Genomic DNA, 24500 nt, shown 5'->3' with positions numbered 1-24500 from the left:
ACACTGGTCCCCAGAAAAGTTTGTCCCAAAGGGAATGGGCAAAAAGTCACAGTGCCTGCAGCTATTTTTCAGTTTCATTAACTAAAAAACAGAGTGACAACATAGATTCAAGCCTAAGGGCTGGATCTGGAAGCACAAAAAGAATTTGACTGCAATCTTGTGGCAGAGTGAAGCATGTAATTTCCATTTTTACAAAACCCCCACTTTGATCACTGCACAGTGTAGATTTATTCCATAAGAGATTTATGCCCATATGCAAATTTCAATCTTCATCTAAAAATATTTAAGCCCTTGTCTGTATAAATACATTTTTAGGGAACTTGTGAGGGATAATGTTCACCTCCATGAAAGTTCTTAAACACGTGCCTGAAGTACCAAGTCCTTTCTCTCAGTCAAAGCTAAGCATCTTTCTCCTCTATTTGCAAGCTTGAAAACTGACCCTCAGGAAAACAAAAAAAAAAGTTGCAAGAACTATAGAAATAAATTTACATTGTTGAACTACCAAATGTTTGCTGTCTAAATTCTTCAGGGCAGGAAGTAACCACTTCGCTTCAGTTTGCTCCTCAGTATCACAGTAAGCGACCTTGAAACAACTTAAAATTTTACATCTAAATATTTAAAATACATTTTAAAACATCTGAACGAAGTCTGATAGCAAGAAGAGAAGGTCAGATTTTATTCTGTAGTGTTTTTTTTTGGTTTTGTTTTTTAGTACTGAACCTACCATTCTAGATTATTCAGGAACTAATGGTTTACCAAATCATTCCTCAGTCTAAAGACTCTTGGCATTCAAAACCAGCAAGACAACAGAATTACAAAGATCATTTCACTTCTTGATCAGAATCCATCTTTCCAAGATTTAATATAATGGTACATACCTGGTCAGTCTGGTGGAGACTTTTAGCAAAAGTATTGAAGAACATGGGTGGTATTGGCCAGCATTTTCACAAACTCTACTGTTATTTAAACTTAGTGTTTAGTACTCAGCTTTATTAAGTGTTACACATGATACACGTTCTTTATTGAAGTCTAGCAAACCTATCACATTTTTAAAAGTTAAGTTTATTCAAGGAAATATCATTCCATAAACATGAGAAAAATTACTTCTTTTGCATATATTATTTTAGCAAGTCAGGTTATTTCAGCTGTCTTTAAAAACATGCCATATTACTTTTTCTTATTTGCTAGGTAGTAACTTGGGACTAATTCTTAAACATTTTAGTCATGAAAATGGTCTGATACTTCACAATTCTTACGAAAGACTTGTTGAAATCAGTTTGAAAATAAAATTGTTTGGGTTTTGAGACAAGATTTTATCAAGTTGACTTGATGTTTATTTTAACAACCTATTCCAGGTTAGCTACAGAAAATAAATTATTGCTTAATCATGAAAAAGCAAATTAAGGAAACAAAATACTAACAGAGGACTTGAAATACATACAAATATTTTTACACTGTCATCTAATTTCTCAAAATGATACAAAATAATAACAGCAAATATATGTTGTTAACACATAATTAGCACTTAATCTAAATTCAGTACCTCGCAAATCTTTCTTCATTTTGCGGAGATCCTTTTGAAAGTCTTCAAACTTCATTTGTGAAGCCTGAAAGAGATCTTGTGGCTCTGGAAGAGGAAAGATGCATTGCTCTTTTCCAGCATCCTGACAAAAACACAAATGTGCAGTTACACAGTGCTCATTACTTTTCTATGTAGCAAAACATATAACTGAAAGCACAAAGAACATTTACATGCATTTCCTTGTCTTTGCCATCAGAAAACCATGTTTACTTTTTTTTTTTAACTTGAATTTTAAAAAGCAGAATTAATTCTCACCTCATCAAAATTACGCAAATAGTATGAGACAATGTAAGATAGAAGACTTCTGCTGTTGTCCTGTGTAGAAGAGAATAAGGTTTGTTACATTACTAAAACTCATCGAAAACAAACAAAACAGATCATTTGAGTAAAAGGAATATTTAGTTACATACAGATAATATTTTGCTGATTCAGTGCCTTTATCAAAAGAAAAAAAAATCCCCAAAGTATTATTTAGTCAATAAACACTGTAACAGAAAAATGTGTGGTAACACTTGTGTAAGCCATTCCCGATTTTTGAAATATACCTGACTTGAAACTGAAACCTTGCATTTTGAAATTTCACAACAAGGGAAAAAGAGAAATTGTTTCTGGGTTAGTATACACACCTTGTTTTGGCAACATTCAGGTCTTTATAGACATGCATCTATAGACTAAAACAAAGTTTAATTAAACAAAGATATTTCTAAATGAATTTTTGGCCCTCTTGGGGCTCTGTTGGGGGACTGACTTTCTCCTTATTTCCCTTCTGTAATAGATCGTCAGCTGAAAATCTTAGAATTTAAGAAGATTTTAGGTAGAACTATGTTTTCAAATGGAAAACTATAAGAACCTTTCTGAGTGAACAGTAGCAAATGAGCTGAAGATGGATTTTGTAATTGCAAGGTTAATGGTAACAACATTTCCAGCAGATTACGTATTTAAGACTTGAGCCACCAAACCAAATTTAGTCAGCCTAAATGTTCTACTGATCCAAGTTCTAAAATTGGTGATGTACACCATAAAGTTTCTGCCAAAGTAAATTGTCCTATACGGTCTGTACTATGGCATCATTCACATTACCACTCTTGGCTTGTTGAAGAAACAAGTGCACCAGAATGAAGTTCCTTCGCACTTTTAGAGGAAAGTAGTTGATATGGTTAAACAACATTCTGAGTACATTACCTTACACAAAAGCTAAAGCATGTATATTTAGGAAATGAGGAAGCAGGGAAACAAACTCTTCTTTCTCTGCCACTTTCAGAACAGCAGATCTTGACAATGATTCACTAGATAGATGTAGGGGCCAATTTAAATTCTTAAGAATTATTACTATAACCATTCTCATACCACTGTCCACATTCAGATGGGTCTTTTCATCATAGACATAGAGACTCAAAGATAATTGTTTCCCTGTAAACAGAAGCAAAGCTTTTAACACAACCCCAGTACGAATAACCAAAGCCAAAAAGTGCTGGTAACACACAAGCTTCAGTCTAGCACTGTGCAAGAGACAAGACTACTCAGCATTCTCCTTACCCATACAACTGTACCAGATGAATTTTAAATCAACAAGAACTTGTTGTGATTGTACTTTACTCATCTGGATCCATGGTCTAATGTGAAATGCATACTATGTAATCATGATATATACAAAGGATGAATTTTGTATTATAACAAATACGATGTCTAATCAACTACTTTCGGGAGCAACTACTACTTCTCACAAAAATTTTGAATCAGTACCGGAAAAAAAAAGTTGTGATTCAACTGTTTCTACTTCTGCAATAAACGTTTTAAGAGTAAGGATCATTGCTTGTGAATGCAAAAAAAAAAAGTGAGACTATACAGTATACCAGAAGTCAAATACATATCAGATTAGAAACTAAAACAGTTTAAAATATTTTTGTTTGTAGTGAAAGAAATAGTTCATTTCCAAATGGCTATGGAAATACATTCAGATCTAGGAGTGCAGTCAGCTAAGTACAGTAACAAAATAGTTCCCTTTGATATGCCTAGGTTTCACACCTTTTATTTAGAAATGGAGAAAGAGTAATTTTTGGAAATAATTTAACATTGTAAGGCCTACAGGAAGTCTAAAATCAACTTACACTGCTTTTGACATCTTTCAGTTTTGGCAGGATATCTAGTCCAAACCCATCAGCTTGTCCTCTTGTCCTGTTTCCACCATTCATGTAATTTCCAAAGGCAAGAACCAAACCCAAGACCTGCATAACTCCTGACCCATTTTTCAGTGTCTACAAAACAGAAGAGAAAGAGTTCTCAAAAATCTCAGTAATATTTACTGTTACCAGTATAACTGGCAACAGTTTTTAAGCAGATTTGTGGGCACTGTTTAGAAATAACACTTACATCAAGGCTCAAATATAGGAAATAATCTTCTGGTGAAATACAAAGATGTAGAATATTATCAACATATTGTGAATGAAAAAAATATCTCCAATTAAGATATTTATTTAAAAAAAATAGGAAAGCTATATGGTATTATGAGAGGTGATCATCTGGGAAAAATTAAATAGTAATTTCTTAACTGGTGCTGACAGGAATGATCTATTTTATTCAGGAAAGGGTTCTGCAATAAGTCCCTAAAACACCCATATAGAATAACTAAAATATTTAGTTTAAAACAAACAAACAAACAAAGTGGTAAAACAAGTAAACATCATTTAAAATGGTTTTGAGTTATTAAAGTACTGATAAAGGTCTGCTTGTTAAAGCCATGCAGTGTTGTTTTGTTTGTTTTTGTTGTTGGCAATTTTGTTTTTGCAGGGATCACTAAATTACAGGAATCTCTTCCAGCTAGAGTCAACATTGCTATCTCTAAATCATTTTAGACCTTGGAAATATAATTTATTTGTGCTTCCAAAATACAAGCAAACACAAGGTGAACTGAACTGGTATTCTTTTGGAAAGGAATGACACAGTCACTATGAAGAAAGATTTTGCTTTGACAAAAGGAGACGGTGCACTGTTTTCCAGAGGTTGACATGCATTGATGGCAACAATATGATATAGTTCAGTACCAAAAGCTAATCTTAAAATTTGCTTTGATGTTGAAGTACAATCATAAAATGTTCTATTCTGCAGGACTGCTATCCTTCAGATTTAATGAGCACTTAAAGTAAATAAAGAGAAAACTTTTGAAATATGAGTACAACTTAATAAGATTAAATATCAAAAATTTAGCTCTACCTCTTTATGGAGCGCAACCTACCTCACACAGTTTCTGTAACAATTCAAGTTTGCGATGGATTGAACAAATGCTTTCTGAAAATGTTGACTGAAACAGGATGCAAAATACACGTTCTGAAAAGTTGGGAATTAGTGAGAGTTCATAGAGGAACCTGTAGGAACAAATAAAGAAAACGTTTTGAGCCAATGTCAGTACATTCAGAGGCTGGGCTTTTTTTGTTGTTGTTTTGTTCTGCTTTTTGTTTTCTATTATAACATGTATAGCTAGTCTACTGCAACATGCAACTTTTACTGAAGTAAACAGAATTATTTTCCAAGTATGCTCTTACTGTTCTGGTTTATCCAAAGACTTCGCATTTTCTTTTTCCTTAGATGCCTTGCTGTGCTTTTCTATTTTTTCTAATTCATCCGATTGTGCTCTCTGGAATAAACAAAGTAATTAAAAATTGTTACTTAAAAACCCAGTCAAAAAGCACAAACAGATGCCCTTGCCACTAATCTCATTTATGGATTTTTTTTTCCCTTTCTGGTATCTGCTTATAGTAAAACTACTTAGTCCATAGAGTGATTTTAAGTATAAGTACATTAATGAAAACAAAACATCTTCCATATAATTTTATTGATTACTGATAATCTGTAAAAGATTTATTCTTTCAACCATGTACTGAGAATAATCTCTGTCCCCACTCCCTTTTCTTTGACTGTTTATAAAACCCTCAGATCAAAGAACTTTCTTCTTGAGATGTGTTTTTCTTTCCAAGTCTGTTGGGTTGCATTTGCATGCAATCTGATTTTTAAATATATTTAAATAATATCCACTGCTTAAAACAAACCCACCTAAATGAAAATATGTTTGCATTGCTTACTGCAATTAAAACTTTATTTTGTATTTGGAAAAAGCTACGGAATAACAGCAATTAACTGACTTATAATGGAGCTATCATATACACCATAATACATGAGAACTACTGCATACTTCTATGGAGCAAAATTATTTTCATTTTGTATCTTAAGCCAAAACAATTATATGTAAGCTGTCTAGTATCTTGGAGAACTCTGCGGTACATTTTGTGGTCTCTTCAATATTCAAATCAAAAGAAACAGAGCTTCACTTCTTTCCATGCTCCATGATACAAATGAATTTTTTTTTCTTTCCAGTTACAGTGCTGGAAAATCAAATATCATGGAAAGGAATAGAAGTGGAAAGAAATTTCTCCTCCTGACCCTTCTTTTGACATCCATGGTGGTTTTAAAAATAGAGTCAAAACACGAATCTGTGCAATAATGTAAGAAAAAGTAGGAAATATATATTTATTCCTTTAAGAAAACACTGCATATGTTTTTGAACTTACTCCACCACAGAACTCAAAGACAACAGTGGAAAATGGCGTTCTAACTACTTAATGCCAAAGCGAAAGATCAGCTGCACCTGCATTCTGTCTTGCCTGATTTTGCACGATTAGAAGAATTAGGGAACTATCTAAAATCATACTGCCATGGCTCCAGCAGCAATTTGAAACTAGAAAGTCAGGTTTGGACAGTTCTTCTGAGGTTGTTGAACATCTTATGTGAAAAGGGAGAAAATCCTTACGTGAAACAGAAAGATGCCTCAGTTTCTCTGATCAATCCAATAAGTCTGGAAATGTCAACAAGACCATTTGTCTCAAGTACTATACATCCTAGTATTTAGCCAGTGTTCCTGTGGAAGTTTTTCAAGGGTCATCTCCTCTAAAGTAGTCTGATCTCATCTATGAGATGCTCCAACTGATATTGCAAGCAACTCCCCCCTTCCCCCCCCCCCCCCCCAATAAGCTTTGTTCTTGATGCTATGATATTATAATGGTAGCAGTATCCGTATCACAGAATTACAGAATAGTTGAGGTTTGAAGGGACCTCTGGAGAGCATCTAGTCCAACCCTCTGGCACAAGGCAGAGGCAGCTAGAACAGATTGCTCAATACTTCAGCCAGGTTTTGGACATCTCTCAGGATGGAGACTCCACAACCTCTCTACGTAGCCTGTTCCAGTGTCACATTTACAGAAAAAAAATAAATAAATGGTATTTTCATTTCTAAATGAAGTCTCCATCACTTAAATTTCAGGAGACCCATTGCCACACTAGACATTACTGATCTATCTCTGTTCTTTACTCCCTCTTATCCAGTCGGGTATTTAGACATGCTGGGTAAGACCTCCGAGCTCTCTCTCCTCCAAGCTTACCCCTAGCTCTCTCAGACTCTTCTTGTATGACAGATCCTCCATGCCTTTCATCACGACTGTGGCTCTGTGCTAGACTTGCTCCATGTCCATGTCACTTGCACTAGGGAGGGCCAGAACGGGACATGGCACCCCAGATTGGGGCTCACCAGTGCTGAGGAGAGGGGAATAATAATTTCCCTTGACTTGCTCAATCCTTCCTCAATCTACCGTATCTGTCATATTCTTAAGAGCTAGTCTTAGACTACTTTACGCATACCCCAATATCACTTCAGTGTGGGAAAACAAACCTGGGGATTCATCCTCCAAAGGTACTGTTCTAGGTATTGTTTCTTTTGAGGTAGGCATAGGATATAGGAATATAATTACAGTAGTAATTTTTGCTTGTATAATTCATCCTGAGGAGAAGGAGCTTTTTAAGATAATAAGGTCTAAAAATTGGATTCATACATCTTAGAAGACCCATCTGGACATGGGGTGAGGATTAGGAAAGATGTCTCTTTACAGGACTGAAACAAACAAGCATTAGTTCTAGATTTAATAGTCTTGGCTCCAGGCCCAATACATAACAACACTCTTTTCTTGCATCGTAACTTCATTTCTCCTACCTGTCAAAGGATTACATCCATATATTTTAGAAGTACAGGGGAAGCAACACAGATACTATTTATTCAAAGGCAGTAGCTGCATACTGAAATCTGTGTTACCTGTTAGCAGAGGACTGTTTGAGGTCAGTAAGAGAATCCAAATCTGTGAGCAGTGGCATCTATCCTTCATGTTGGAAACACCATAATGTTCTAGCTATACTTAGAGCACATTCTCACAGTCAACAGTATCATGTTTTATCTGTATTCACAGTATGCAACTTTAAAGAATAACCAAAAAGAAGGAAAAATTATTGCCTTAAAGGGTTTATCTTTAACAATAGGTAACTGATGATTAAAAAAAACTTACTAGAAATATTAATCTTCCAACAAAATGGCATTCTAAGATTTCGGTGTTACAAAGCTCTGACACAGAGAGATTTCCTTCCAAAAACTTGGGGGAAACACAACTAATCCTTTGCCAGAGCATTAAACAAATGAGCAGTTTTCTTCCTTCTTAGAGGTCTCACACAGTTCTGTAGAAGGGACTCTAATGGTCAGAGTTAACTCTGACCCACAAAGCTTTCTGACAGGCCTGAACAGACTCCAAAGCTATGAGTGTAACAAAGGTGACCATAATCAGTCTGAAACGAGTGAGTTGGGTATGATGTGTTTGTCCTTAGAATTCCACAGGAAAATTATTTTGTTACTATGTTACTGTTTATTTTGTTAATCCTGACAAAAAGGAAGAATTAGACATGCCCAGTCACAGGGGGGAGAAGCAAGAGGTGGAAATCAGATGCAAGAAAAGTAAGATTAATGGAAAAACTAAAGCTATGACTGTGTATTAAAAATTACTTCTGTTTTATGCATTCATTTAAGTAACTTTCAATAGATCACTTAAGATACTTAAATATATATTAACTTAAATACTATTGCTAACTTAAAGTATAGTTCCTGTAAACTTCCAAAGCTATTTAAACAAATAGTTTTATAACAAAATTTCTATATTTTATTCAAAAATAATAGACATATACACGCACATACATATATGGGTTTGAAATCAAATGTAAGATACAATGCTTTACTCCATTTTTTACAATAGCCACTTAAACTAAAACAATAGATTCTCCTAAAGTATTGCATTGATCACAAGATGTTTTAAAATTAAAAATATATTGTCCTTATATTTCCTAACTCCTGAGGTCAACTCAAAGATCACCTCTTTGTCACAGTACCATCCACTCTATCCCCCTTGCCCAAGCAATATCAGAACTTCTGTCATCTCTGACAGATATTACTCCTCCCTGTCTTCTAAGCTGCAGGTGGAAGAATCCAAAACCTCTCCAACAGCCAGTGTTTTCTGCTATCCTCATCCCTGAAATACTTTTCCTAATATCTTATCTAAATCTCCCATGCTGCAATTTACTATTTCTCCTGTTGCAAAGAACACAGGAGTATGTCCTCAGCCAAACATATGTTTTACTCTGAACAATTACACTATATTCAGGTTTTGACTAGTAAATCATGGTCTTAGCTTAAAATCAGTGTTTTACTCTGCTCTACTAGTTACTGACCCACCTTTCTTTAATCAAAGTGTAACACTCAAAATAGGACTGTTTCAGCCTTACTTTATGCTATTGTTGAATATGAAAACATTTTAAAAACATTATAATGTATATGAATAGAAGACTTAAATAAAAATATTGCATAGCTCCAAACTCTTACCAGAAAGATGAGGAGCCACCATCAATGTATTGTTTCATTTAATAAGGAATTCCTGTGATCTACTGTCAGAACACACTTTTCTAAGTGGCTTTTCACCCAGTCTTTGGAAGAGCCAGCTGGGCTTATCTTCCATGGGCTTTTCTAGAACACCCTGTGACAGTGTCAAAGGCCTTTCTAAAGCCAAGATACATAACATCATTTGCTCCTCCATTCCCCCCCCCCCTTTTAAGTCAACTTAGACTTAAAAAACCCTCACTTATGCAATTTATGCTTAAAAAAAAAAAAAATCCTCCAAAAATGTGAGTTTCCCTACTAACGTTTTTTTAATTACATTCTTTCTTTCTTTTTTTTTTTTTTTTTTTAAGTATAAACAAAGTATAACACAATAAAAATTCTGGGTACTTTAAATTATGACAGAAAAGGAATGAGGATGACAAGTCTTCTGCACAACTACTGTTGAAAATTATTTCTCAGAATTATTACTGGTTAGCTTATTTTCGTATGGCTAATGTTTGTCTGTTCTCAAATTTGCAGATAATAAAAAAAGAGCTTTTGTATTACCCTCCAGCATTTGTGTCAAAAAAGAACATTCAATATATCCCATAAAATTCATTAATCTGTTTGTATTAACACCTCTTTGAATGTCAATGTTTTTTATTTCCTTCAAGTTTTTTTTAATATTATAAATAGAACAGAACAGTGTAATACACCAGGATTTTATGTTAATTTTATCTAAAATCAGGCAGCATAAATCTGATAGAAAGACCACAAAGACATGCTGCTTCAGTTTTAATTCTTTTCCCACTTTTTCCAGTGTAGAATCTTATGAATCTTATTTAGGATCAAAAATGTGGTAAGGGCCATACTTCCACTTCACAACATAAATCTTCTGTTTCCTGTACTTTTCTCCTTGCAACAGAACCTTAGCTCTGACCTTAGATCAGTTTGAAAGCATTTATTATTATTTATATTTTATTTTTGTTTGTTTTTATTTTTGGGTGGTATTTTGGTCAACTTGGTTTGCAAAGAATGTAACATTTCAAAAGTGACTTGTCTAAAGAACATTGTCAAAAGTAAATGAAACAAAGATATACAAAGATATCCTCATTAATAGCAACTATCACATTCTTTCAAAGTTGCATCTTGTATCAGAAGCTTGGTATTAACTTGCTAAAAAAATGTTAAGATGTAGCATTTTAAATGTCGGTTAAAAAAAATCTCAAGAAATAATTGGGGAGAAGGTTTGAATTTTAGTGGTAGAGTGGAGGCAAACATTGCAAACTTCTTGATGCTTTTGTTCTTACAAAAGGCATTTAGAGGTTTTTGAAAGCACTGAGCTGTCTTTTAAATATATGGATAGAACAGAAAGTAAGAGGAGTCAAATGAAGAAATTATAGAGATTTGAATTTGTGATGTAAGGCAATTTTAAAAGAACAAATGCAGAAAGCAGAAATAATCCTTTGATACAGTTTTCAAGCAATTTTTATATACTTATTTTCACAATACAGTGAAAATACAGCAGGCCTTAAGCCTAACCTGATTTCAAGTAGTGGCATTTCATATAAAATGTCTGCTAAGAAGCTACTTGTTTTCAAGGTGAATATTCACTTGTCTGCAAATAATTTTATTTCTCATTATAACCACTATAGTTAAACACATATAGTGAACTGATAAACGTATTCAGTTTTATCTGCCTTCTCCCTCTCTAAATAGACAGGGCACCTGGAAAAAAAATAGATATTAAGGCGTTTGTAGGGATGTAACAATTTCTCTTTTCCCACCCTCATAGCAAAATTGAAAAAAAATCAAAATTTTATAATCTGCAGAAAATATTTTTTATAATATTATGTGATAAATGTATCCCCAATCTTCGTAAAATAGATGGAAACAGAAAAAAATATTGTAATGATAAAATGGTAAAATGGAATGCAGCTCATTAAAGGTAAATTATTAAGTGACTGTTGACTGACTCCAAACTGGAGTTCTTTGTATATAAAGCAGAGAAACCACCAATTTAAAGTGCATTACATGTATGTTTATAAGATATAAATAAAAAATATAAATAAAACAAAATGCAGAGAAAAAACTGAGCCCACAAGGCCATTCTGGTAGATGCTAGCTGTGAAAGCACATTAAAGTTTCACACGTAGCTTAATCTACTAAGGCTTTCCTGTTAATATTGTCTTAATACATAGTTAATTGTCAACACATATCTGAACAGCTTTATAAAGAAAATTACACAACCATATGTGGGAATGATGACACTGTACAAGACAGGACTGCAGTAACAAAGACTTCCTCACTAACTCCAGTACCAGTTAATACTATTAAATAAATTATTAAGAGCTTGGGTCACTGGTGGGGTGTGAGTTTCTTCATTTATAAAAAGTCACTAAGATGTATACAGTAACTTTGTGGTTTAACAAGACTTTAATTCCTCAGTAAACAGGAATTGAGCCCTCGGGACTGCGGTTTTTGAAATTAGGGTGTGTTTAGGTTTGGAGACTGCCCAGATTTCATTCACATTTAAGAAGGGAAAGCACCATGCCAGACATATGCAATCGGGGGAAGAAAAAATACATTAGGATGGAAGACTGTAAAACAAATGCTGCCATATGTTCCATAAAGATCAAATAGAAAGGTTTAGAACTAGTATAAAGGTATTTAAATATCCAGAAAAAAAAAAAATCAAACTCAATAAATAAACCCTAAGAACTAAAAATTTGGTTAATGGCTACAATATAACAGAGTTAGGCACCTTATCCCCACCCGCAACACAGAATGAGGCTGAGAATTAAGGGAGGAATCAAACATGTTAGTCCCTCCTGAATCACCTATTGCTCACTTTTTTTTTTAATTGAACAGTATTTTTATAATTACTGAAGCTACCAAGATCTGATTAATATGTTTGTATTTTCAATCTGTAATCAAAGATAAACAACGACAAAATAAGAGGCTTCTTTTCAGTCAGTTTTACCAGAGGACCCAGCAACAAGATTCAGCTCCTCTGATGAAGGTCTCTCCAAATGAATTGGACTACGTTTTTTTTTTTCCTGCTTTCTTGCACCCAAGCAAATATAGTGATAAAGTTGGGCTGATACATCTTTTATTCACAGTAAAAGTCTATATTATAGTCATTCAAACTTTGAGTCTCCCCAAACTAACATACTTTCCTCAATTAGGCCAACTTTTCCTAGACATTCTCGGTAATTAGCAAAAGTTATTACAAAAGGAGCATAATAGCATCTGGTATTTCAGCAAACTGCAAATTTGGAGGTAATCCATTATAATAGAATTGAGAAGTATATTACAGATGAGATTAAGAAAGTGATTGAAAAATATCCTGTTAGCACAAATGATATTCAGCAACAAACGAGGACTACTTTTTAAACTAAAAAAAGTCTAACGCAACACAAAAGAGTGAAGTTTGCAAAAAAACTAATCATCAGGGCAGTATCTATTCCATACTTCCAACAACTCAATCTCTCACAATCGTGCATATGTAATATATCAAATTACTTATCTTTTTTTTTTTTTACATGTTAAAGAATGTGTGGAACGGGATATAGCTGTGCAAGGAGGCATATTAAAAATAATGTAAAATCAATAGAATCATAGAATAGTTTGGTTTGGAAGAGATTTTAAAGATTACCCAGTTCCAGCCTCACCTCCCACAAAAAAAAAAAGCAGGTTGTCCAAAGCCCAATCCAACCTGGCCTTCAACACTTCCAGGGATGGGGCATCCACAGCTTCTCTGGGCAACTTGTTCCAGTGCCTCACCACCCTCAGAGGAAAAAATTTCTTCCTAACATCTAATCTAAATCTTCCCTCTTTTAGTTTAAAACCATTCCCCCTTGTCCTATCACTACAGTCCCTGACAAAGAGTCCCTCCCCATTTTTCCTGTAGGCCCCCTTTAAATATTGGAAGGAAAAATAAAGAATAATACAGGCTTGTCCAGAAATAACACAGGACTGTTCAAAAATGCTATGGAATAAGGATGAGAAGTGTTTAAAGTGTAAAAATTGGGGGGGGGTGGGAGGGAGGCATAGTTAGGACAGGTTTCCATTTGGTCATTATCTTCTTTAGGAGTGCTGAGGGAGCTAATTCTTCAGGGATGAAATAAGAGCTGTAGAGCTTCTGAGTTCTTGTCAGATAATCACAAGCTTCCTTCCACACCCCCCCCCCCCCCCCCCGAGAGGACTAGAGCTTATTAACTCTCTTTTCATGCCCTAACGTGTTTCATTAATGAGAAATTCCAGAAATTTATAAATCATTCCAAAGTAGGCCATAAAAACAGAGTCCCAAAAATCCCCCAAAATTGGAAAGGTGCAAATTAAGGAATTTATTATTAAAATTATAACGTGAAGGAAATAAAAAGTCCAATACAATATCATACATTGATTTTTAATGCCATTCATTTGTGCACAGCTTTGTGTTTTGGAGGGTAAATAGAAAGCCTCTTTGCTCTTTCTGGAAATACCTATCCAGACCTCTATGTCTCCAGGCAATGTGCTCCAAGAAGACAATAATGCTCACTGGCCTCAGCTGAAGACAGAAACGTGCTTCTGAAATCCACTTCATTGAATTTTGCACTTAACTTTCTAAAGCCAGTCTTTGAACATACCTGAGTACATTCTGAATCCCTGATTTTGCATATCTAGTAATCTAACATACTCTGATGATAAGCACCAGTCATTTATGAAGCCTCCTACTTTTCATTGCATTAACTTAGAGTAAGCCTTTTGCTTCCAAAGAGCTGAAATTATTTTGGAGGAAACCCTGAAATAACAATTAAAACTACAGTTCCACAAATGAAATGGTTGTTCTTATTAAAACAAATGTTTTTTATTGAACAAAATTGTTATATTAGTGAAGTTACTAGGGTAAGTCTTGGAGCGCAAGGTCTGATGCCTATTGACCAAAGACTGCCCTACCCAAAAATACATACAAGGGTAAAAAAAGGAGCACAACTAATTTCTCATTTAGAAATGGATCACGTTTCTGTAAGTAATACATATGCTCTGTATAAAACACATGAAGGTTATTAATACAGTTCAACTGCTTATCATTATTTTCATTGCTTTGGACAAAATAGTCACTTCAAAATAAGACACATTCTACAGCTTTCTTACAGTTACTGATGCAAGCCAAAAATACTTTCATATGGACCTGCAGTATTCCTTTATTTTATGGACTTTCTCTGATTACTCACATTCTCATACAGGGCTTGAAGGGTCTCTAGGTCAACCACAGAATTGTCCAAGTTCACAACAGCTATAAAAAAGACAAAAAAAGAATTAGTTGTCAAGATGATAATCCAGCTGTGAAAGAAAGCCTGAGCACAATACCCAGCAATAGTTTTTATGACCTAGTGGTCATACAGCTTAAGGGTTTTAACTTTATTAATGCCTCGAATAGTGCCATTCCTAAGACTATGGGCTAGAAACCTGGTAGAGCCAGGTGTCTAGTGTTAAAGAATTCATTTCCCTTCCCCCAAACGCATACACACACGATCCCACGAGTATGGCCATAGCCAGAGATCAGAGATAAGCTTTACATCAGACTTTCACGGTCTGACTGAAAGCATTATAAAAATTTGTAAATCTGCACCACAGCCACACACGCACACACACAAAGCTCATTCCTGTCACTGGTTGGTTTCAGTCTTAACCTGATTAATCCATAAGTCAGCCAGTTAACTTCAAGACACCTGACAAGGGTCAAGTCTTCTATGCACTAAGCCGACAGGTTTAGTACAGATACAAAATATGCCTTTCCTGTTCCCAACCAATTCTGGCGCCACACACATACTGTATTTTTTCAGTGTCAAAAAGCAGGTTCAACAAGCATAGAGAGTGATTTCCATCTAACTACCCCTTACCAAAGGAAATAAAATCTAGGGACACACTTTTAGGAGCACAAACCTGCCTCTCCACTAATATTAGGAACATTTACTGAGGCATAGGTAATATTTGTGCAAACTAATGAAGAATTATTCTTATCTAACACAAAGCAAGAATTATTCTAAACATAGTAATTTTTTTTTCCTTTTGTATATTTTTATAAGCACACTGACAATTCACTGACAAGACAAATAAATCTAATTCTCCTCATCCAGACTTTAAAAGTTGAAATTTAGAATGTTGCATTAGAATGTATGTGATGGTAACAAAATATATATTTTTTAAATCACACTATAGCAATCTTTTCTCCATTTTGACCTTCATTATTTTTTTACCTCTACTGTGATGAGATATGTGGTATGTATGTGTATGTACTTATACAGGAAGTACAATAATCCCCTAGGTGAGATTCATCTAGAAATTGCAATGTTGATCAGTGAGAGCAACCTAGTACAAGGGTATTATGTCCTATAAATCCATGTCTTTAACTGTCACAGAGAAATTCTGTGTATACACCTAAAGACTACAGACAATATAATTCAAGTTCATTGGTTTCTGATTGTTTTAAACCATTTAGAGATACCACTCTGAGTCTGGGACTCATCACATTCCCCCTTTCCAGGCCTGAGACATAGTTTTAGTTACAGTATAAGAAAATTATAAACAAAGTAGTGTTGATCTCAAACTAAGCAGGGTACACTGTATCTATAAGGAAGGCATGAAACTAGGTTTTAGGGCTGACATAATAATAATAAAAACAATTATAAAAGTCTTTAATTTTTAGAAATAACAAAAAACCAAAACCCTATCTTTTTCCCATTTTTCCCCCATCTTTCCCTTACCACAAAATAAGAGAATCTGAAAGATAACAGCAATGTACCAGATAACAGTCCAGGAAACAACGCATTATTTATTTTGTTTTGGGGTAGGGGGGTGCATGCAAAAATCTGCTCTTAATTATTTAACAGACTTAAAGATGCCCTCTCAACAAGGTGCTGTATGTAGTTTTTGATATTCCTTTTTGCTCAGTAGGCATAACTATGTGCTTTAAATAAGCCAAACTTGCCTTGAGAACAGGAAAGCAAAACACACATGCAAATAAAAACTGTGTCTAGATTGGTTAGAGACCTCTACTTTGAGGAAAACACGTGTCAAAGCATGTATACAAACAGCTCTATTAAAAACAGGATACATTGTGAAACTCAGTTTGCATTCTTAAGCTTACACAATGTTTTTATATATGAACACATTTGCAACCCTTCAGCTATTTATTTTGACTTACTGGCTGTCTTCTGCCTGCTCTACCCCCATCGCCCTTCCTTCCAGAGACTGTCTGCTCCTGCACTAAGAAATATGACATAAGTTCCTGTTCTGACTTTTGCTCAATGTTAAGATCACCCATGGATTACTTAGGGGAGCAATAGAACACTTTTGTTTGAATGCTTGCACGAGATAAGAGAATGCCTGGCAAACACAATGGTGCCAGGTCTGTGTACTTTCAACAAAACAGGTATGCAGAAGAGTGTACATACTTCAGGGAGCTGCTTAAAACAAATCAGTCTGAGACAAGAACTTGGAGAAATTAGATCCTAGTATATCTGTTTCAAACCTCCTCCCCAGTCCCCGCTGTGAAAAAAAAAGGACAAAAATGTTTATATATAAAGATCTATATGTTCCTAAATAGCACTCAAATATCCCACTAGGATTTTTCAACATTCACCACTTTTTTTTTCCCCTCTTTGGAAATCAAGAGATGAACTTGTTTCTTGGTGATATTGCAGCACTATAAAGTAGAACATGATTGTTCATAAAAATAAATCACAACCGTTGTATGTTTAATTCCATTATCCAGACAATTTGATAAAACAATGTTTTCTTCTGCAGCCAAGCTAACTAGCTAAATATATCCATTGTCCCCTCCACACAATGAGCATGTTTACACAAAACAGACTTAAATATCTAACCAAAAGATTCCATATGGTGACTAAATAAAGAAGAAAAATATAGACAAACATTAATTTCCCCTCAAGATCTACTGAACTGTGTTACACTTAGAGTACACTTGGATGTAAACATCTGGAGAAGGGTTTAAGAGTCTTGCAGTCAATGGATACGTTCACCCATATCACTTTTGTAGAAGGCGATTTTTTTGTTTGTTTCACAGTTGACATTGCCATTCCCTGGTCTTGACTACTATGAAATAATCTTTAATAGCCAGCACATCATCCAGTCTTTCGGTTACATTCATAATGCAGCAGTGGAGAATATTTATTGCCTTTTACTCCCATAGAAACAACTTTTAGTTGTCAAAAGTTTAGTAATCAAATTCAAAAAAAATCAAAAAAGTTTAGTAATCAAATTCAGGCGTTTCGTTTTTACATTCAAGATTTAATAGTTCCGCTAATTTCTATTTTCTTGTGTTTGTATTGTCACCGCTGTCAATAAAACCAGCACTAGTTTCAAGCACTAATACAGAAAAATTACTTAATGTATATAATACTATCCAATATTATACATAAATATATATATAAATAATATATAATTAATAATATATAATTATATATACACTTGTGTAGCTGTACACACAGAGATACTATTAAATGAAATTTGAACCAAATATATCCAAATACACAGACAAATATGCACAGATAAAAATGAAAAGAACTACAAACCAAATTTATTTATTTATTAAAGCAAGCACTGGTCAACAGATGTTTATAGCAAATCTACCCAGTAAAAAGAAAAAAAGGGTTGAAGAGCAGTCACAAAAGGTTGCTTGACTCTATAAAGGGCAGAGGAGTAAAAATAGAACATTTCAAAAGATTTGTATCCAAAATAAAGGATTTCTACATAGTTAGAGGAATATTTTTTTCTGTCTTGAACTTTCCTGATATTTTCATTCTTTTTGTCACAATCTACGCAAATTTAAACTGGTATCTTTGGGACAGAAATTATATCTTCTTTTTTATACAACTGTAGAAGAATATAGAAAGTTTAGCAGAATAGAAGAGTTTTAATTGCATTCTGTACTTCTACAACATAAATTGAATGAGAAAAAACATGCATATACACAATAATAAAACTCACCTAGATACTAGTTTCAAATTGGAGGTTTCATAAAATTTATGCAAAAGGATAAAGATTTAGTATTCCTAGTAATATTAATTTGCAAACCTGGCTGGGCACCATGGAGGAAAGTTCACCTGGCAGGAAAATAATATTATTACTAAAAAAGAGATTACTGTAAAGAACATGACTACATTCAGATGCATGCTGAACTCAGAACAGAGAGACCTTCTCCCATATGCATAAAAAAAAATTTGGAACACAGACACTTAAAAAAACAACACAATAAATAATCACCACTAACATGCCTTCAGCAGAACATAGTACGTAACCAAGCCACCAATGAGATCAAAGCTTTTGCCAGCAACTATAATCCTGAAGAATAAATACATGAGAAGACAAGGAGGTGTAGAATGCAAACTGTATTCTCTGAAAGACTATAAATGGAAGTAGCTCTGTTTTTGTTTGTTTTGTAAAACAGATTGTTAACATTGTTTGTACATCTAGGAGCATGTGAACTACCAGCTACCACTGAAACAAACGTGACAGCCAATATAGACACAGCAAATCTACACTTAGACTACGAATCTAAAGCCAACAATATTAACATTTACATAAACTGTAAGAGAAAAGACTGCTACCTATAACTAGCCAGCACTTGGAAATTCTTTTCTGTTTGCAAGTGTAGGTTCTTCCTTCTAAAGTGATCAAAATTCAAAATATGTCACTAAGTAGAATTTCAGGAATAAGAAAAAGACTTAACACAGTATTTTGGATCCAAATTTTATGTCAAACTCTCATCAGGCACAATCTTGCTTATAGTTGACTATCAGAAGACCGATACTCAGTCCAAATGTTGGTCCTTCGTCTTCCCTTCTCAGAGTAAGCTTCAAATTACTGTCTACTTCTCTGGCCTTCCCAAGTAGAACTCCTAAGATTTTCTGTCTTAGGAGTCTATCCAGAAGTGACTGACCTCTTTGTGAGGCCTCCCAGAAACACTGCTGTCCAACCAAAGCTGACTGAGCAATTCCAAATTCCACTTGACTGATTACAGATTACAGTATATCTCCTCATGGAGAAGCAGTAGCTAAAGCAAAGACACCTCAATTTTGCACAAGGAATTCTGAACCAATCCTGCTATATTCAGATCCTTGCTTCTGGGAGAAAAACAAACAAACCACCACCATTTTTCATGCTGTTTTCCACCGCAATTACCTTTTCCATGACTCTCCAAAAAACATCAGTATCACTCCAAGATGACACTCCTTTTTCCTTCCTGCACATTTTTGTCTCTTTGCATTCACATCTGCTCCCATTCTCCAGGGGAACACCAAGAATCTTTCCAAGACTTCAAATCTCCTTTGTCAAACAGCAGCAAGAATCACTTCAGCAGGTTACAGAGACAGACTGAGTATTCTTCACTGAATGACGGCCCTCCTATTTGTACAGCAGAGGATCACCGTGGTGGTTGGAGCACTAGTTTAGGGGGTTCAAAGCTGTTCCAACATTGTGTGACTCTAAGGTGCAAGACTAGAGAACACTGAGAAGTTACAACATCCAAGGTACCTTTTCCTAACTTCCATCTCCGATAATTCTGCTCCTTAATAATAAGACCATCTACATCCCAGGAATGATTTTGAACAATTTTGGATTTGATTAAAAAAGGCTGCTCCAAGAATAATCTATAGGTTGTAAACTTAAATGGTCAGAACCAACATCAGTAGAAGCAACATCAGAACCAACATCGCTGACAAAACCTTAAGCAATAGAAAATTCTGACACGACAGAAGAAACTTGTGCGAAACCATATATAGCCTGCTCTAAAATATGAAATGTTTCTGAACAACAAAAAAAGCAAACAACTAAAACCAACAATAAATGGTTTGTTTACTTATTGAATATGGAATAGAAACCTTCACTGACACATATTTGAAAGAATATGCAAAAACACCATGTATGCAGATACTAGCAAAACACAGACAGAAGCCTCAACATGGACAATTCCATCGTGTTCCTCAGAATGACTGACAGGTGAGCTGCCCAATTCAGAAGCAGCAGCAAAACAAAAACACTAAATGTGTCTTCCTCAATGTTCTCATCAAAATAAATAAATAAATAAATAAAATAAGAGCCAAGAGAGTTAGAAGAAGATCAAAGTGCCTTGAATTCCTTTTCTACCATAAAGACTAAGATGGTATGATGCTATATCAAGGTAATCGAAAAAAAATCAACTAAATATTATTTAAAATCAACTAAATTGAAAAATTTGCATTCAAGCCATTGATTTGGTTACATAATAAAACCACAGCTTCAAGGATTGCTATCTTCTTCTCTGTTTTTTCCATATGAGCGTATTTGCATCATTCATCTAACACAGGCCTACTGCACATTTTTTGTCTGTGATAGTTCCACAAACTTGACAACTACTACTGCTCTCTTGGGATTCTTCTTCATCTCAATTAAGGGAAATGCAGAAGTCCTAATGCAGAAATTTAACTCTCAAATGAGTCTCTTTGAAGTAAAAATGGAATACGGAAAATGCAGTGTAAAACAAAATGCCCCTGGGCTAATGGCAGCTCCAGCAAAACACACAAGGATTATGGCTATATATACATATATTTTAAAGATCCTCAGAAATTAAATTAAATAAAAGAATTTTTAAACGGGAGCACCTGAACTTGCACAACTTAGAGAAAAATGTTGATAATGGGTAGGGTAATGAATAACGTTGATAATGGATGGTCAGCTACACTGGACAGAAATAGCATAAATTAAAACAATTTTATATTATTACCTACCTGCTTGCCCTAGGTATCTTTGAGATATGTTTATCTATTAGCAAATACTCTCAACCTTCTCAGGATGTAAAGGTAAGTACACATAGCACAACATAGGCTGGATCTTCAAGACAAGTACACATGGCATGGATCAGAGGCAAGAAAGAGCGCACAGTTCTTCTGTGGTAGTAATTCACCTTGATCTAATGCTTGTGTAAGAAGCCAGAACAGCATACTAAATTTTCAAGCAGAACACATGGATTAAGCTGAGCTGTTGCTTCAGGTTGGTTTTGTTTTAAAGAATTTAACTTTTTTTTTTTTTTTTTTTTAACTTCAAGAACACTTAAGTTTCTGGGAAGCAATAAAATTAGAATCAATTAACAAAGAATGTATATTTTCTAAATCTGGTGTAACAGAAGTAGGAGACTTGATTAAGAAGTAATCTTTGGTATCACTTTTTGCATTGCTTCTTCTGTCATAAATACTAGTCAGTTTTTTAGAACTCAGCATTTTCTATTGTTCTATAGTGTTGCTACAAATACATAGCAATAATAATTGTAACAATAGAGGCTTTTTTTTTTTAAAACATACATATAAATGCATAGAGAGGCATACAACAAAATATATAATCATACATAGTTAATATAAACAGCTACATACCTTTCAAACAATTACCTATAATGTTAAGGACAGAGTTACTGATTATGTGAAGTCTGACTTCATACACCTATACAGTTTGTTTATAAGAAGTACGCAAGCTCAGTTCTTAGAGAACAAATATATTTTGTTTGACTCCGTATGTCGCCTTCTTGTCTAGGCAGGAAAAAAAATGGAGACCAATGCTGCAATCCTTTCAGAATAAAATGTTTAAATACAAACATGATTGCCGTTGTAGACTGTTTAATTTAGAGAGATTGTATTTCAGTTCTGGTTTTGAGAGGTTTGCTGATTTGACTATTGAGAGTACACTTCAATGCTTATCTTAATTGTTTAGATAAGTTTTGTTTAAATTAGGCAGGTGAAAAAAACATGGGTGTGTGATATAGGAAGGTTGAAAAAGACTGGCATTTTACCAGATTATGCTTATTTTAAACTATAATGCATAGAAGAGCAAACAGTCTCAAAGAACCTGCCAGGGGCTGGTCTTCAGGGAGTGAATTTGAAGTGCAAGATTGACTGGCGGGAGTCAAGATTTTTCAAACTGGAAAGGATTACCATGATAACTCTAAAAACACTACTTAAGGCTTGCTACAGTACACAAATGCAAATGATATAAGACCAATTTAATACTTTTTTTTTAAATTATGTTTTATGCATATAAAAGGATTTTATTTTTTTTCTAGATAGAATTCCTGTCCCTTAAATGTACTTTGAAAAGTGTTTCATGAACAAGATTTTTATATAAAACAATCATTGACATATGGATATATTTTACATGTAAGAAATTCTGTTACAGTAAATAAAATTACAGCTATAAAAAATGCAATGCTAATTGGTGCTTACTTCAGTATCAGCTCGTACTATGTTTTTGCAATTTCTGGTTAAGGCAGTATATCATACCACAAGTGTTCCATTTCAAGGTTCTGAAATGGAGACTTGTCACACCTATCAACTATAACATTTTGATGGGGAGACTACTAGAACAGAATATCTGAGGAATATATCTTTAGGATGCTTATGTGACAGTATGTATTTACAGTGCATACGTTATAAAAAACTGCAAAAACAGATCAGCTGCAGGTGATATGCAATAGGTTTGACATGTATTAATCTGTCTTCAGCTTTGTATTCATGAGTCAAACGAAATAAAATTTGGGCTTCATGGGTGATAGTACTTGACTTTTCTTTTAGAAACCCACATATCCTACCTCTTTTTGATCCCTATTTCAATGACGTTACATCACTGAGTTCCACAGACTATTTGTGATACTAATGTTGGTAAACGTGACTGACAAAGCATGTATGTAGAACGAGGTAGCATCTCTTACTAAATACAGTTGGAAGAAGTTACTAAGACTTGTCCAGAACACAAAAAATTCAAACACTTCAGGATACATGCTAATTTAGACCTTTAATTACGTTTTTGTTTTAAGTAATTTGAATTTTCTGGTTTTTGGGTTAATTCCACCTTATCTATTTGCATCTAAGTAGCTCAAAGTAAACAAAGCCTTGGCTTACTGAGAAATCCATTCCATAATCAAAAAGATAAACTTATTCTTTCATGTTTCAGAGAGTTCATTTTAAATGATCAAGACAAACAAAATGCAGGAGGCAGAGGAAGAGATTTACTTATAATCATCCAATAGGTCTAATAGCAAAGATGAAACTTAGGTTCACAGTAGTGCAAAGTCAAGAATAAATTTAGGTTTAAATTATTCAAACTATAAAAAGAATCATTTATTTCTTACTCTATCATCATAATCACTAGAAGAAACTTTTTTTTAATGCAGGATCTCTGAATTGTGTTACTTTGCTCTGTGACCCTGAGTACATCTGAACAGTCCCCAGTCTTTTCATGTTCCTTATACACATTCCAGTCTTTAATCACTTTTCCAATCCATCATTGAACCTCTTGATTTTTTGATACTACACTTGTTTGAGATGAAGCAACCACAATTCATCCCTCATAATAAAGGCAAGGGTATACCCTAGAGCATTCTGCATGTTGGATAAAGTTAACTGGGAGGATACCAGAAATAGATTTGTCCAGGAAAGGTTTTCTCTACATTAAGCAGCTCACTCAGGATCTTAGTTTTTCTGCTCTCACTTTACCCACAATAAATAGAGGTTCAGGTAGCAATTTAGAATACTTGCTTTAAATGACTTAAGTGTCAACACTAAATCAGTTTAAAAACTAACACATACATCTGCAAAATTAATGGTTCAAAAAGCACTATGAAAAAGGAGAGTAACTTAAGTTTTTGTGGAAATCTGCTCTCGGTTCTCTGCAGCCAATTATATCTTTAACATCACTGAAAATAAAGATATTAAAAAAAAGACATTAATTATCAGTGAAGTCCACATGGTTTTGTTAATGAGAAAGCTGCTCTTTCCTAAGCAGACTCAAACTCACCCAAAGAATTGTCTTGCTTACACTCTCAATAACCATGATCAATGGCTGATTTAAGATTTCTTGTCTCTCTACAGGAGTGACCAGAAGTCAAAACTAGAAGTCTCACTTAGACAAGAGGTCTAGCTGGTGGAATATCAAAGACAAAAAAAAAAAAGGAAATAGAATAACCTGAGGTCTCAAAACCTGTCTTTCTGGAGAATTACTTAATCTATTTAGCTTATCCAGAAAAAAATTAAGAGGCATAGTTCTTATGTATGCCTACAAGAGATGTTTGAAACTAGATTGCTCCATAATTTCAGACCAAAAAAAAAGAAAAAGATGTCTGTCAATTAATCTGACTAGTTCACTTTGTAAAGAATA

The 24500-nt window shown here is 34.3% G+C and overlaps 1 protein-coding gene across 1 annotated transcript in view; it reads right to left on the bottom strand.

The window, feature by feature from the left end:
• FMN2 (formin 2) overlaps positions 1-24500 on the bottom strand; it is a 158860-nt gene that overhangs the window by 57599 nt on the left and 76761 nt on the right. The window contains exons 9-14 of the mRNA XM_035558836.1: positions 14534-14595; positions 5122-5213; positions 4815-4944; positions 3691-3837; positions 1838-1897; positions 1544-1664 (exon numbers count right to left, since the gene is read on the bottom strand). Of these exons, the coding sequence (XP_035414729.1) occupies positions 1544-1664; positions 1838-1897; positions 3691-3837; positions 4815-4944; positions 5122-5213; positions 14534-14595 (612 nt within the window). The remainder of the gene's footprint in view (positions 1-1543; positions 1665-1837; positions 1898-3690; positions 3838-4814; positions 4945-5121; positions 5214-14533; positions 14596-24500) is intronic.

This window comes from Cygnus atratus, chromosome 3 (assembly GCF_013377495.2).
Source record: "Cygnus atratus isolate AKBS03 ecotype Queensland, Australia chromosome 3, CAtr_DNAZoo_HiC_assembly, whole genome shotgun sequence".
Lineage (NCBI taxonomy): Eukaryota > Metazoa > Chordata > Aves > Anseriformes > Anatidae > Cygnus > Cygnus atratus.
This window is presented reverse-complemented; position numbering and strand designations above follow the sequence as displayed.